Source organism: Chenopodium quinoa, unplaced genomic scaffold, assembly GCF_001683475.1.
Source record: "Chenopodium quinoa cultivar QQ74 unplaced genomic scaffold, ASM168347v1, whole genome shotgun sequence".
In the NCBI taxonomy this organism is placed as follows: Eukaryota; Viridiplantae; Streptophyta; class Magnoliopsida; order Caryophyllales; family Amaranthaceae; genus Chenopodium; species Chenopodium quinoa.
In genome coordinates, this window is record NW_018742810.1 from 375,643 (window position 1) to 391,602 (window position 15,960).

Below are 15,960 nucleotides of genomic sequence, written 5' to 3' on the forward strand. Positions count from 1 at the left end.
TTTAAAAAGAATAGATGGTAAAACTAAAAACTAAAGGAATAAGTTTTATTTTATTTTATGTTTGAAACACTATGTAAAAATTATTAAAATTGATATACGACAAACTAAAAGGGGGGGGGGGGGATGGCTCTTAGCTAAGGTAAATATGGAATCATGGTCAAAATTGTACCTCCCATCTCCAAGACCAAATTGCTACGAGACCACATAGAGGGTATAACCTTGTTGGATCACATTCAATTTGTTGCCCCTCGAATTTGCCCCATATGTTTGACCTCTAACAAGTAACAACGGTCTACAAGTACAATAAAACTAGCTGATTATACTTAAGATTGACCAATGCATGGTTTCTACAGGCGCATGTACGATGCGCATCGTACAATATATATAGCTATAGTAAAAAAAACGTACTATTAAAATGTAATGAACATATAATTAGAGTGAAAAGAACATATTTGCACCAAAAAAGAGTATATGTACTTTTATTTGTGACATAATGTTCATTGCTTATTATGAAATATTATTTGAATTTTGTCTTTAGATTATTCATTACATAATATTATCATGTTCTTTATTAATATTACAGATGTTCAGTAGATGTACAAAATAAACATAAAACTGGACGTTCTTCACAAAATAATTATATGTTTTTTTTTTTGTCTGTATCAAGCTAGGTACAGACACCTATACCATAAAAATTTCAATGATCGGCCTAATAGTAACAGTCAATTCACAATTCCTAACGTTTTTTCATATGCATGTGCAATTATACATATGTGCAATCAAATCCACACCTATAGGGCTATAGGTGACTCCATGTCATAGTCCCATGTCATTTAATATGAAGCATGAGCTTATCTGAGTTATCTCTCGACTCTCAAGGTACAATAAAAATGGGGTCTTTTGACATTGGGCTTACAGCCTTACAGGACGTAGTTGATTAACAATTTGTACAAAGCATGTAATGACAATGTCTTCTGAAACTTCACATCTTTTATAAATACTGTACACTTTTGTTACAGATTTCACTACAATAATTTAACTCCATAAATGACAGTGTAAAGTGTAAACATCAAAGTTAAAGGTCGAAGCAGCAATAACTTTGAAGGCAGGGGAGCTCCAGAGCTGAGAGGCTAATCATATACAGAAATGAAATCAGGCTCATTTGGCTTTTGCAGGTTGAGCAGCGGCGGCTAGTTGATGGTGTGACAGATTCAAATGAGGTCATTGACAATGCATGTATAGAGTTACTGATGGGGAATTTAATCATGCAGATCATACGAGTTTTTTACAATTTAACTATAGTGCTTCGTAGTAAATTCACTTCAAAAAAATCTTATAATCAATCGTAATCACACAAATACTGAAAGATGGATTGACCCCTTGGCATTTGGTATGAGACATGATCTCGTGACACTTTGGACTAAAACTAACAATAATTACACAAATACTGAAATGAAAAATGACAATTAAGCATCACTTATGCTGCAAACTGGACATTATCTAATCCTAACAATTTACGTGCAAATTATACATGTTGAATATGTTGATGGAGATTATCTTAAACATCAAGGTTAAGAGTAGGAAGAAACCAAGAACTTGAAAGGGAAGGGCTATGAAAGGCTAAGTGGCTAACCATCGTCAGATCGACGTGAAATCAGGTTCAGTAGGCTTTTGCAAGTTGAGGAGGGGTGATCTTGGTGGAATTCTGTTGTTTCGGGGAGCATTATGTCGCAGGTTACGAAGTGCATTGGCAGCAAACCTTGATGCATAAATTGTGACACTGAAGCTTGGTGAGCTTCCACCCTCCTTGGCAAGAGCGTATTCTTCAGCCTCTTGTAAAGATTTCTCAAGCTTCCTTCTGTAGCATCGCCGCCATGCTGCCTGTATGAAACAGGCTGCCCATGTCTTCCACTGTAGTGAATAAAACCTGATTGCATCACAATAGACACAATTCACAAGTGATTACATAAGTTTTTGGCTCAAACATTAAAAATGATAATCATCTCAGAAGTTAGGATTGAAGTTCAGCTTTAAATAGAATATTTTCTGGTCATGCATTTATCTTAAAATATTTTTCTAAAACCTCAGCCTTCAGCAATATTTGTCTGACAACCTGGGAGAGAGAGACTTGCCTGAAGGTGTGTCGTAGCTGCTTACTATGAAGCCTACGAAATTGCGAAGCCACAAACTTCAGATCATCAGGCATCAGTGCAAAGGCTTCAACTTCTGTCTCAGTTTGTACAGTCCTAGTTGAAATGGGAAGATTGGAAGAGGACTGCGGATCTAAGGCCCATGTGAGCAACTCTTCTCCACAGAAATCACCGGCTTTGAGGGAAACAGAATTAAAGAAACCAGTTCTCCCACCATTTGTGGTCATTGTCAATAGGCTTCCTCTCATTATAAAGAGCATCTCATTAACCGGATCACCCTCGCGTACAATGAAGCTGTTTTCAGTATAAAGCATTGGTTTGAGACGATCACACATTGCATCTTTTAGTTGCTCGTCCAATTTTGCAAACATTGGCACCTACAAGGATAATTTTTCCCATGTTTCTTGATGATGACTCACTATATAAGTTCAAGACAGAAATTTCAAAATCAAATTAAGCACAGATGCACTCACTCTCATCAAAGAAGCCAAGCAGAGATGCCTCTTTATGTCCCTCCTGAGGTCCCTAGGAAGGTTTCGAATTACACTCTCTTCATCAACTCCTCGTGTTTCTTGCCAATTGTATTGCTCGTACTTTCTAACTCGCTCTCTCATGTCTTCTGGAAGCATACGATGGGACATCCACTGCTCTGCATCTCGCTTTCTTATTCTCATCTCCTCTACTCTGACAGTTGTTGATTGTAGATATTTCTGTCCAAAACATAGCCAGCAGAAATTTAGATATCTAAATTAAAAACAACTGCAAGCAGAACATTTAATTTGACGAGCATACATCTTATAAGAGATATGATAAGAATTCATTTTAGTCAATGATATGTTTGTGTTTGATCAAATCTAAGAAGGAAACCGAAAGCTATAGGAAGTCTGAAATGAAGATAATCAAACAAATGTTTCATCGTCCGAAGTTCCTAACATCGTATATTGTTTGCAGGACAGACTAGGACCGCTGATTTCCTTCAATCAATAATGTTGGAAAAATAAAGCCTCAAATATGATTATATGAAGAAGAGGCATTGCCAATTGGACTATCTTAATGCTGTGACATACTTCAAATACTTTGTGAAGCAAACTGTTTATATCTATTATAGAGTAGTCGAAATATTCATGATAATTGATGACTTGCCTGCATATTCCCAATAAGAAATGAAAACAGAACCAGTCCAGCAATACAAATGAAGATTGCAAGTAAGTTCTCCCCAATGAAAGTACTTGTACTGAGATTCTGACCAAGAGAGCTGCAATAAAAGTATATAGTAAAGTAAGTCAAATATTTAGCCTTTGCATTTCAAACATCCTAGATTGTACTGTTAAGTCTCTAAGTCACTGTCTTCAATAACATGATTTCTCCTTGAGGGTTTTTCTTTTCGACAGAACTTAAGGTGCAAAAAATGAACTCTAGAAATAGTAGAAAACAGTCGAGAGGGGAAAAAAGGTTTTTCATCTGTAACAGCTAGTCACCCTCAGGATTTTTGTGTATATTGCTAGATATTATGACAACAAAGTGACAGGGTTACAGCCATTATTCAATAAAACTCTACGAATCAGTTTAGCTCTTCATCTTATGCCAGAATCTTAAGGAGCAGCCTGTGTTCTTCCAGTTAGACTCTCTAAGCTAAGCTATATGGTCTATGCAATAACAGAAAGCACATACACAACTGCCTTTATTCTGGTATCATATCTAAACTGTACAAGAGTGGTATGGGAACCGTCATCTACTTGACAGACTTGGAGAGGTCTAAACAGTTAATTGAAAAGTGAGGATATATGTGCTTCAAAATAATATTACTGAATCATTCAAGCGCTTACCTAAGATTTCGAAGGCCCCACCAAAAGCAGTAGAAAAATTTCCTTAAAAATGGTTTGGATTGTACCACTTCTGATTGAAGAGCATCGTAGTACATGCCAAAGTTAAACACACTACCATCCGATATATCATTAGGATTTACAGGCTTGCAGTAAGTACTGTTAAATTCAAAGTTTTTTGCTCCGACAATTGTGTCTTGCATTTTGCAATATAAAGACAAATTATGACATCTTTCTCCTAAGCATGACTTGTGCCAGCATTTGCTTTGTCGATCTATGGCAAACAAATACCAAACTGCTCCAGTAACCTGTGGTTATACACAAGATCTATTAATTGATAATTTCTAATCAAAACTTATGAGCTAAACAATGTATTAGGAAATGTTGCTTTGAACATGGTTGCAAACTGCAAAAGTGTGAACTCTGTCTGTTGCAGCCTGAAATAATTCTATAAAAGTAAAGACTAATCTAGAAATTTAGAGTTTCCAAATTGCTCTTTAAGATTTTGAGTTGCTTCTCGTGCATTCAGAAACCATATTTTAAAAAGTGAACAAACCGGGGAAATGCAATTTTTTTTTTTTTTTAAAAATGCTCCAAATATTCATCTTTACTGCACCATCTCCAAAATCATTCTCATTATCTATAATCTAATGCATACTAATTTGTTTAACAAAGATATCTGCAGAAAAGGGATCTTATTTATAGAATGACCTGAATGAGTCAGTCTAACAGACATCAAGGATCCATTTGAACTTACATGGCTGGCTAGCATGTAGAGGAACAGATTGAAAGCAGCTCCAACCCATGCTGTTTCAGTGATTATACCAGATGTGTGAGTTACTTCCTTATATAAAGGATATATCCGTATGAACCGTGGTACATATTGGGCAAAAATCACTAATTTTAACACGCCCTTGGAAGTTAAAGGACCACCACTCATCATCAACTTTGGAATGATAACTAAAACCGCCATCTGGAAAAACACAACAGGATTATTTAATCATCTCTTTGATCAATAGTAATGGCCTATAATAGCACATCAGCAATGATTTATTTAACTTCTTAAGTATCCGGAATCTAAGCATGATAATAAACATCTCCCAATATTTTTCCGATTATGCCACTGTTATGTAATCACTAGCATCATACAAGATAGATCATCTCATAAGATTCATTGATGTCTGCATTCTTCTTTTATATTGCAATTTAAAATATAGGATCTTGATAATATAAAAAATGGAACATTAGACTATTAGAGAACTACCAAGTACCTGGGGGAAGGGAAGCACAGCTAGAATGTCCACAAAGAAGTATGAATAGAGGTATCTTCTAGCTATAGAAGCATAATCCTTGATCAATACACCTCTTCCAAGCACTCGAGAAGAAGGAGAGACATACCCAGTACGGAACTGTAAGATGATATGAAGTAGATAGAACAAGTCTGTGGAGGTGCGAAGAAAACAGGCTATGATTTCTAAATCAGCATCCAAATTGAGGCAATTTTTCTTGCCATCAATAACTGGGATGTAAAAAAACAATGGATCCCAGGCCATTGCAAAAAAACATGAGATCAGAAATATCTTGTTCCATTTCTGCAGAAATGGCCCCTGTGGATCAAGAATAGTGTCCTGAAGTTCAGGCTTCTTCGCAGATTGGTAATAGATACCCTGAAAGCTCAGATTTCCTGTCAAGGTTCTTATCCCATGAGAGCTTCTCTCAAATCCTCGTCTGATAACATCAAAGGCTGAGCCAAAGCCTGCTCCATTCTCTAGAGATGGTGATGGTGTTTGACTCGGATAAAATGGTTGCTCAGAACTTGTTGATCCTTCTGAGTTATGGTCTTCAAACCTGAGAAAGTGCATGATGCAGAAGGAAATTTAGAACAGCAGCCACATGCAGGCATATAACGTACAAAAATCTAAAGATATTAAGCAAATTCCAACTATGTAGTCAACTTTAGCTACTATCTGCAACAAACCTGATGTTAAACACCAATATAATTGACAATAGTTCTATTTTTCTGGTGACTTGAGGTAACTATTCAAAATAAATGCGGAACTACAACAACAACAACAAAATAAAACAACACTTGATACTATGAGACTCACCTTACAACCCTGTCTCGGTTGTTACTCATAAGTTCAGAAAGCTGCAAATTTCCTGACATGTGAAATGCTTATCCAGGATCAAATGCACTATTTGTACCTTATCCAAAACCAAAGATGGCACCCTTGAGTTAGCCCCTGCCAATAAATTCATCTCCAAGTTTAGGTTAATATTTCAATGATTAAACAATAGTAACGATTTTAAAAACGACCTTGTACAATATTTTATCCCTTTTTTCAGCATCTGAGAGTCAATAGGCCACCAATATGACATCTTGAATCCTGTAATATTTGGGATTTAGCCTCTAAATATTTTGTTACTGTTATGTGATACTTTACAAGTCCTAAGCCATAGAAAAGGGGAAATAATATCTTTCATTCAGCTACCCTTTATAGAGTTTGCTAAAGATTTCCCTTTAACTGAGCAAGTATACTACAAATTCCGGTGCAAATAGAAAAAGTTAGTCTACGAAACATCTAAAACATTGACTTGTGTATATACTCCATATAAGAAATTATATGTTCAATTACTCTAATGATTACAGAAAAACACATGTTATTGTCTTGAATTCACAACTTAATACCATTTGGAAAACGTAAGGCTTATCAATAATCTTACAGTAATATTAATGAAAGCTTAAGATCCTCGGCTGTTGTGAGCAGGATAGTTCCAGATAGTTTATCATTACTTGCAAGAGTCACCATTTTCAAAGAGGATAAAAACACAGCAACTTTAACTAAAAAATCTACGTCAAACAAACTTGAAATCGAAGAATAGTCAAAGGATTATCAACTTTATGACCCTTTTGGCCTGTTTCCCACGCTGAAAAAAAAAAAGGAAACAAAAAAGTAGATCAAACTTAGAAGTTAGAATCATTGAACCAGAAGTCTGTACATAATTTCTCCATTATTTTTAATTCGATACTTGACCATTACTAGCTTTCCGAAAGAAGGAAAAAAAAAAACCTCAATTTGACCATTAACTATTAGTAAATTAAAAGTAAAATTAAATTATAAAAAAAATGATGAATTGAATTTTATATTAATGCTCCTACTTCTGTTACACTACCCAATCCCCTTCTAAGAGAGAAAATTAATGGGACCTAAAGTAATTTTTGTTAGTGTAAAGTTGTAATACCCCATAATCATTCATGATATAAAGCGAGGCAATCTCTTAGGGACAACTTAAATAGGATAATTGAGCAAGTTTAAGAAGATGGAGAGAGTAGTAAGACAGCATAAAAGCCTTTAAAGGCAGTAATGTAGACGGATTTGATCAAATTCTAATACTCCATAACTAATCTAGTTGGTATCCACACTAAATAAATTACTATGTGTTCATTTCGCCTACTGCGAAATGATCATATAGAAAAGGTATAACTATTATACTTGTACAACAGAACATAATTGCAGTAAGAAAAAATGATATTTAGAAAAAAAAATTGCAGCAAAATCAGAGTCCATTGATCATGAAGAAAACAAAGGAGAGTTTAATCAAACCTTGATATTATAAGGGCCTGTTTGATGAATTTCCAAGCATAAGAAGAATTTCAACACCAGACACTCTGAATTTAGCACAAAAAATTGAAATGAAAGCAAATGAGCCAAACACTGAACAAACTTTTTCTTAAAATTTTTGCATGAAAGAAACAAAGAACAATTAGTGAAAGGCGTAAAAACAATAGAAGTTTATTTATGGAGTAGTCTTTAGGAAATTGGAAGGAAATTTCGTTGATTTCATTTGGAAATGTAAAAAAAAAAGACAAACTACAACTAGTACAATAATGTACAATTACATATACTTGTACTCTCGATGAGCGAGAATACAGAGTGAGTCGTCAGTGACAAATAAGCATTGACTTATGACTATGAAAACAAGTCAAGCATATATTTCTTTTTTATTTTGAGTGGTTTGTTGAAAAGTCAACCTTTTTTTGCAAGAGACCAAGTCAGCTATGTTGAGTAGCGCCAAATTTCTACCAACCAAACAAGATATTTTTTAATACCAAGTACGTACAAGTATGTAATTATTATGACAATTACAATATAACAGAACACAATAATACAAGTTAGATATTGCATTACAATTTGATTCATGATTAGATAATTTTCGTATTTGTATTTTTATGTTAAAAAAAAAAATTGAAGGAGAAGAACAACTCTACTAGACTGGAATCTCTAATAGGGAATGTGCGAAAGTCAATTCAACTACATAAGTCGAGCTCTTCAAGGGAATCATCAACCTCAAAATCCAGTGGATAGGAATCGAATCCATAACCTCAAGTCATAAGATGAAACCCTTAATAACTTGAAATAGTGAACAAGGAGTATAATATTCCAAAAGATAGGAAAGTATTATAGTCTTCATCTTGCTAAAGACGGGATTGGGAAAACAATCGGGAAAGGGTACCTGTTTCTAAGGTTCTCATCAAGACTGAATTTAAACCAGTATACAAAGCCTGAACACAAAAGAAGAGAATGGATCAAGACTTTGGTATTTAACACAACATCTAAAAGATGAGTTTTCAAAGTAAAGTCATTAAATTGGCATACAGTGATACAACAGAGAACAAATGAAAAATCATCATTAAGTTCTTGTTAACATCTGACAACAGGCAATGGGATCCTACATCCTACAGGAAGCAATCTGATCATCTCCAAAATGCCTCAGATGGAAATGCGTGCCGTTCTTTTCCATTTTTGGATTATTATTCCTGGTCCAAACCCCTAACAAAGGCACAGCTCTCTAAAAGTGAAGGGACGGATCAGAACTTAACTCAAGGCTTCTCCTCGTCGGATTGAGGACCTGGTCCAGGGACTGAATCTACAAAGAACTCCTCCACTGAATCATAAAAAAAGTTATTTCTGAGTAAATAATTGTTTCCCTCTCGATATAAGCATTAACATTATTTAAAATATATATATATATATATATATATATATATATATATATATATATATATATATATATATATATATATATATATATATATATATTAAAAGAAGGAAGAATGGGGGGTGGGGGACTCCATACCTATATCTTCATTTTCTGGTGAATCAAGTAAGATATCAGAATCCGAAGGCAGAAAAGGCGAGCCAGGATAATTTCCCAATGGTCCAAGATCTACAGAATTTCAAGGAGAATGTAAGCAACAAGCGTACCGGGAAAGGAAGCATGTTAACATATATTTGGAAGTTAAATGAAGCAATTGGCCACTGAAAAGTGTACACAGTTTACAACAACCAAGTTTCTTTTCAAATGGATAACAATGTATCAAAGTATATTCGCAATAACCATAAAAACTCACTGAAGTATTATGTAAAATAAAAAAAATAAGAGGGCAGATAATAACCTCCCAAGTTCGATAAATCTGCTGTTAGATCAGAAAGACTGAAATTCCAGGGAATTTGAGCCAAAGAACGAAGGGAATCTTTAGAATTTCCAGCACCTCCATCAGATGGAAGCTGCAATCCAATTGAACTTCCCACGTCAGACTGAAATGCTGTATCCAGTGCTGAAGTATCAACTCCCATTCCAGGCAACTCAGAAGCAGTGAATGGAAAATGACCACTGGATGCCACTGAAGTTGGACTGATGGGCATGTCCGACACGGACGACATGCCACTACTGGGCGGAATCACTGGTGCAGCTTCAGCTGAGGCACTTTCCATCACCATACTAGGGGGTAAATAACAATTGGTAAGCAAAACCTCACACCAATTATAATAAAGAAAAAAGAAGGTACAAAAATGAACTCTTCATACTCCCCCAGCACTGGCCAGTGGCCACTAAGAAGAAAATTAAAAAACAGCAACAAAAGAATTAAATATATACTTCCTCCGTTCTTTATTACTTGACCTGTATTCCTTTTTGGGAAATTTCTTTTTACTTGACCTGTTTCCTTTTTTGGCAAATTTAACACTACACTTTTACTTATTTACCCTCACATTTTGAACATAATTAAAACCATATACCCTTTGTTACCATACCCCCTTCTCTCTCACCTCAATCAACCCCCTTAATTCTTCATAGTTCACCAGACCACCATATCCTGTTATCCATGGCAGCCACCCATCTCCACCACCCCAACAATATTTTTGAAACACCACCGCAAAACATCAATCATCACCCTTATCTACCTCTTCACCGTCGATGGTCTCCAAACTCCTCCCCTCACACCCTCTCTCGTCACCTCCACGGCTCTACCGTGCGCCGTGACCACCTTAATTTGTAAAAAAGCTTGAAGTTCACCAAAATCGAGGCCATGGTGGTCGAATTTGGCTAGCAATTGTAGATCTGAAACCGCCATAGCCAAATTCGACCACCAATAAGCTCTCAATTTCTGAAGATTCTGCTCAGGGACAGTGGTTGGTGAAGTGTGGTTATTTTCTCTCTCCTCTCATTCCTATATTTTTGTGGTGGTATGTATGACAGTACATATGCGATTTTTGTCAAGTTTGAAGAGGGTTTGATGGTTGTGGTGGTGGCGTAGGGGCATGTGGTGGTGGAGTGAGAGGTTACGTTGGCTGTGGTGGTGGCGTGTGGGGCTGTGGTGGTAGCGTGAGGGTTGCGGTGGTGGCGTGAGGGGATGTGGTGGTGGAGTGTGGGTTGTGGTGGTGAGACTGAAAAAGTGAAAAGTCAGTGGAGGGGAATAGTTACTGTGCAGGGGTAGTTTGGTCTTTTAGCTTTCTGGTCTACTCTTTCTTAATTTGAGTGCCTATTTGCAATGAGTCATGTAATAAAAAACAGAGGTAGTATTAATTAATCTAGTTCTATAAATTCTTGATGCAAGATAGTGTAGCTTTCTAGTTTACTTTCAAGATTGAATTTAAAACTTGCTACACCCAAAATTCGTACTCAGCTAGAAATTGACATTTTTAACTATAAAACAAAGCTTTTCACTAGGTTTTGGGCAAAATTTAACAGTCTAGCAAAGTTGAACATAGTAATGAGACTAATGAGAATTAAAGCTAGTGTACTGAAATTGTGGTAAGATACCAAAACACGTAGTAGTAATTATTGAAGAGACACTCACTCATTTCCAGAATTCATTCTCATGGGTTGAAAATTACTAGGTGCAGGGACTCCATTGACCACATGGCAGTTGGATAGTCCATGGTTCATGGAATCAAGATGAGGCTGACCAGGAGCTGGAATTGGAGGTGGTTGTAGGACAGGGTATCCCATAGGCATGCTGTTAACTGCAGTGCAGATAATTGAAGTTAATAATCCAAAATATGACAGATTAAAAAAAAATATAGAAAAACTAATAATACCCCCCTTCCTTGAATATTTGTCCAAATATTCTTTTTTAGGATGTACCATAACAATCAACCTTCTATACTCGTAAAATTGAGCACATGTAATTTTTCTGATGAGAAACTGTGATTGGTTGATAGGCAAATGAATATTGGGAAGCAATACAGTAATTGATGTTCCCTTTATATTATTGCTTCTCAAGTATGACAAGTGATTTATTCCATTGCTGAAAAAAGCACAAAGAAAATTTCCATACAAAAACTATCCTGAAGCTTCACCCACACTGAGACTACCACCACATTAAAAGGAAGAGCCTCATTTCAGTACTTATCTACGTTTTTTATAGCCTAAGGAGAAATAACTTCTGTACCAATCTAGTCTGGATATGATTATGGGTGCATTCATCAGGAATTCTGCATTTCTGCTACTAAGTTATTGATGTCAAAAGGAAGAAACCAAATATCTCCTAACCCTATTCAGAAAACTTCTCCAACATTAAATATCAAGAGGACCCAGGAAGTCAAGATATGAAGCTCTTTAAAAGCAATAAATCAGAGAGACAGAGACACAAACTTAATACCACATTAGATTTAACTATTTAAGTCCTACACTACGAGTGTATAAGAAAGAGGGGAGAAACAGGTCTCACTTCTATGAGTAGGTATTGGCATCATTTAGTAGAAATTTGTATCTTGTTCCAAAAAGAAAATATCCTGACAGCATTCATAGGGACAGCCACACAGCAATTACAATTTATTTATTTATTTTTTTTTAAAAAAAAAAAAAAACAAAGCAATCAGATATTCAGATTGCACAAAACTTTTGGAGGTACAGAATATTACCAGGCATAGGATGGATTCCATTTTGGATAGGAGCCAATGGAACTTTTGGAGGTACAGCATATTTCATCAGATGATATTGATGTTCGAGAAGATGATTGAACAAAACAATCTGCTTCTTCAATTTAAGCCTTATATAATAAGCCCTAAAAAAATCAGCATTTTCTTCCTCCAGCTTCTGCCATACTACTCAAATGAGATGGTACAAAAAAATTGATCAGAACTACAAAATAAAAAAGGCCTGTTTTTCATAGCCAATCCAAAAAAAATCTGACAGAAACAAAATCGTAGCTACCATGATGAAATTCACACTAAGCTATAGGAGGGGGAAGAGATAGGCAGATAGCTAACAACTTGTGCTTTTTTTTTTTTTTTTTTTTTTCCTCTGTAAAAATTAGGGAGCTTAACATAAGGCTGTTGGTCTCAAACAGCATTACCAGCACATATTTTTCTTGACAGAAAAAGTATCAAAAACCATCATGTAAATGAATCTTCAAATATAACATCCAGAAGAAAAATTACAAACGTCATATCTAACACCAATTTTTCGTGCCCATGAGCCAAGCCCAATTGGTCAGGTAATTAGCAATCACATTTTACTATGGACGAATTTCTTTTCACGATGCATATTTAGTACATCCAAATTTTGCAATATCTTGCAGATCCTACCTAAAGTAGTAAATCCAGGATCAATCCTTGCACGATTTAAGAGGGTCTTAACCACCTCATCTCTATTCATATACAGTTGTAAGCATCGTTCAATTAGATTTTGTACCTGCACCAAATCATATGCTTACATATGCCAGTTGAGCAAGGTATGTCTTTCAAAAGTAAAGGAAACTAGAGGTTAATAAAACCAGATTGCCTCACAAGCTCAATATCTTCTCGAGAAACTTTGCGCCCATCGTTGCTTGAAACAGCAGCTGAGCCTGAGTCAGGGGCTGGAGCTACTGGATTGTTGTTATTCTGTTGCTCACTTTGGAAATCAAGTGAAGCTTGGTTGGTCGACAGTCTTTCGGGAGTATTTTGAGAATCCTGCATAGATTCGTAATCCAAATTAAAAGAAGTACATGAAAGGGACATATAATTACTAATGCTAACAGTCAAAGTCTACACGAAAAAGAAAAAAAAAAAGGGAAGCCAAATGTCCAAACAGTGCATGCCATATAAGCACAAACTTAAGCATGATCCCTGAACATTTTCCACACAGACATAAAAAATAAAGGAGTCGCGTCATTATGTGGATTGAGCCTAAAAAGCTTCAACCAATTACGGTTGAGAACTAGAGATAAGACCATACAATCTAGATATTAACTATCAGTAATATTATTGAATAATAACAAAGGGAAGACGTATATTAACAGGCATTCAATTGGCAGAAGAAAAATTAACAAGAATGTCTTTGACCCTTCCAGCATTAGACAAACGAAAACAGAACAATAATAATATCATTGTCCACCCATTTCTACTTCCTCCAAACACCTAACAAGGAACATTAGGAAAAAATATCCTCTGATACTGCACATTAAGGCTATTTGAAGTTCTTTAAGGATAATTAAACAAAACATAGTACTCAAAGCTATCTACATATGTGTACCCAGTTAAGTGCACAACAAAGACACAAGGTAGCAAGAAGCAAAGCCACAAAGGTATAAAAACTTTGGTAATGGTGGGTTTTGATGCTACACATAAACCATTAATGATATTGTGTATCCAAACAAACAACATAAGGTCCAGAATAGTCCAGCTCATATATGTCAATTCATAGATAAGGAGGAGAGAAAAATAGGTAGTCAAGCACATTACTTGAAGACCAGTGAAGAGCACATAAATCATGTTTTTTGGCACACTACTGCTACCTTATGGTGCCAGGCGTAGCACCACAATCAATTTTTACTAATCAAAAACCCATTTAACCATTTTCCAACACCATTCTAAGGGGAATATCATACAGAACAAGCAGTAAGGTAAGGTAAACGCACCGGTGAGGTCTTCATTTCACTAAAATCGATACAGCCACATACTGCTATGCTAATTGGACAAAGCAAGCACTCTTAATATCCAATTAAAGCAATATCAGAAACATGGCAGCTGGTACAGAAAAAACAAAATGGTGATGAGTTTTGAGTTAAACTCGTTAGTTACACAGGTGCATGGATAAGAGAATTACTTGTACTATTTGGAAAATACTAAAGAAAAATTACAATTAAACATGCATGCATATATATATGTATATGTAACAAGTGGAAAATTAGAGATACTGGTATAATATCAACATATCCCTTGTATCGGTGTTATTTCATTAAAGATACTTCGATATCACAGACCATGTAGCAACATAAAAAATCTCCGATTCTCCACAGGATATCTACATGCCATACTACACTACACCCTAATAGATCTCATTTGACTTTTTCAATAAAATCTTGTTTACTTTCACCATTGTTTTTAACACTATATTATTAAAGCAATTTTCTTCTGATAATGCAATACCTTATAAGAGTAATCCCCAAGTAAAATTGCCATAAGATCACAAACTTAGGTTTATCCACAAAAGTCTTTGCCAGTTAGTTTGATAGACTTTACCTCCCCATCATCAGTTAACCCTAACTAATGAAAATTTCAATCCTTTAATCAGTCTAAATAAACATACATGAATCTCTATTAAAACATTACACAAATAACCCGAAATGACGATTCGATTCTTAGTAGCCAGTTAGTCTTAAATTCTTTGTTATTATAGCATATATCCAAATATCTACTGAACTAAAAATATCCCATGTCTACAATGGAACAACTTATCATCAAATCCACCCCATCTAAACACACTGTTATTAATGCATAAAACTAAAATATAAAATTGTAAACATTCAAATTAATTCATTCTGAAAAGATGGCATTTAAAAAGGAAAAAAAAATTATTACCCTTTTCACAAATTAAAAAAAAAAAAAAAAAAAAAAAAACCCATCTTGCAGAAATTAACACTTAATTTAGCAAAAATGAACAATCGGACAAATTCATAGCGCATCAATGCAAATTTAAGCAAGATCTAGCAATTAATTTACCTCAATGAAGGCATAAATTATCTGCAACCTTCAAAAAATGGCAACAAAATGTGAGTTATACTATAATCTGAGAACTTCAAACTTAAATAGCTAAGAAATATCGACAAAATTAATATTTTAGTGATAATTATTTACTATTATTAAAATCTAACAATGGAAAGAATATCATCGAGATGGAAGAATGGGTTTCCTAAAATGGTAATCTAAATTACAGAAATTCGGATTTCAAAATTATTTACTGTAATAATTTTAGGAGGAAATTGAAAATAGAAAGAATAATTATTGTGGAAATAAAAAAAAAAGAAGATTATAAGGAAAAATTAGGTGAGAAATTTCGTAGTTTTTGGGAAACTGGTTTTGGGGGTTTGACGCTGCAGATTTAACAGCACTTACAGCAGAAGAGAGAGAAAGAAAAATGGAGGAGTGGGAATGATAGTGAGATGTTGAAAGCAGTGATACACACGCTTGACAAATTAAAATTACGAGTAAAATAAAATACGAGTAGAATGTATCCATACAAATGCACGAGATATTACTGTTACGGAAACTTGATACTCCTTAATACGAGTACTATGATACAGAGTACGTGAGAAGTTGTTTAAGGAGAATTCAACTATTAATTGATTATGTTATCATATATATATTTGACGTTTAGTTTAAGAATTGGTAACAACTAATGATCTAATTACTATGCATATCTATAGGAGCAAGATAAAC

At 35.0% G+C, this 15,960-nt stretch overlaps 2 protein-coding genes across 4 annotated transcripts; both read right to left on the reverse strand.

The window, feature by feature from the left end:
• Positions 1–1,282: 1,282 nt before the first annotated feature.
• Positions 1,283–7,926, reverse strand: LOC110725156 (cyclic nucleotide-gated ion channel 1-like). 2 transcript variants are annotated; one of them, XM_021904628.1, is made up of 10 exons: positions 7,579–7,926; positions 6,698–6,901; positions 6,082–6,216; positions 5,245–5,821; positions 4,731–4,946; positions 3,977–4,281; positions 3,294–3,405; positions 2,624–2,860; positions 2,133–2,527; positions 1,283–1,927 (listed from the first exon to the last, which is right to left on the reverse strand). In XM_021904628.1, the coding sequence occupies exons 3-10, from the start codon at positions 6,138–6,140 to the stop codon at positions 1,639–1,641; spliced, it is 2,190 nt and encodes a 729-aa protein (XP_021760320.1). In that variant the 5' UTR covers positions 6,141–6,216; positions 6,698–6,901; positions 7,579–7,926; the 3' UTR covers positions 1,283–1,638. The 2 variants fall into 2 exon arrangements, with proteins under 2 accessions (XP_021760320.1, XP_021760319.1); XM_021904627.1 differs by lacking the exon at positions 6,698–6,901.
• A 485-nt stretch (positions 7,927–8,411) lies between these two features.
• Positions 8,412–15,697, reverse strand: LOC110725157. Of its 2 annotated transcripts, none has more exons than XM_021904629.1 (10): positions 15,379–15,697; positions 15,244–15,271; positions 14,160–14,268; positions 13,048–13,212; positions 12,847–12,952; positions 12,181–12,363; positions 11,115–11,280; positions 9,432–9,757; positions 9,113–9,202; positions 8,412–8,920 (listed from the first exon to the last, which is right to left on the reverse strand). In XM_021904629.1, the coding sequence occupies exons 3-10, from the start codon at positions 14,172–14,174 to the stop codon at positions 8,856–8,858; spliced, it is 1,116 nt and encodes a 371-aa protein (XP_021760321.1). In that variant the 5' UTR covers positions 14,175–14,268; positions 15,244–15,271; positions 15,379–15,697; the 3' UTR covers positions 8,412–8,855. The 2 variants fall into 2 exon arrangements, with proteins under 2 accessions (XP_021760321.1, XP_021760322.1); XM_021904630.1 differs by having other exon boundaries at positions 15,637–15,655.
• Positions 15,698–15,960: the final 263 nt, after the last annotated feature.

Bases quoted from the DNA above. Each gene is read 5' to 3' on its own strand.
- LOC110725157 (XM_021904629.1), bottom strand. The intron at 11,281-12,180 runs GTAATATTCTGT...TCTGCACTGCAG, and splicing joins TGGAATCCATCCTATGCCTG to TTAACAGCATGCCTATGGGA. The intron at 9,203-9,431 runs GTTATTATCTGC...GAAATTCTGTAG, and splicing joins AGATTTATCGAACTTGGGAG to ATCTTGGACCATTGGGAAAT.
- LOC110725156 (XM_021904627.1), bottom strand. From the start codon at position 6,140: ATGTCAGGAAATTTGCAGCTTTCTGAACTTATGAGTAACAACCGAGAC. The intron at 2,861-3,293 runs GCAAGTCATCAA...TGTTTTGGACAG, and splicing joins TTCTTATTGGGAATATGCAG to AAATATCTACAATCAACAAC. The intron at 2,528-2,623 runs GTGAGTGCATCT...TTATCCTTGTAG, and splicing joins GCTTGGCTTCTTTGATGAGA to GTGCCAATGTTTGCAAAATT.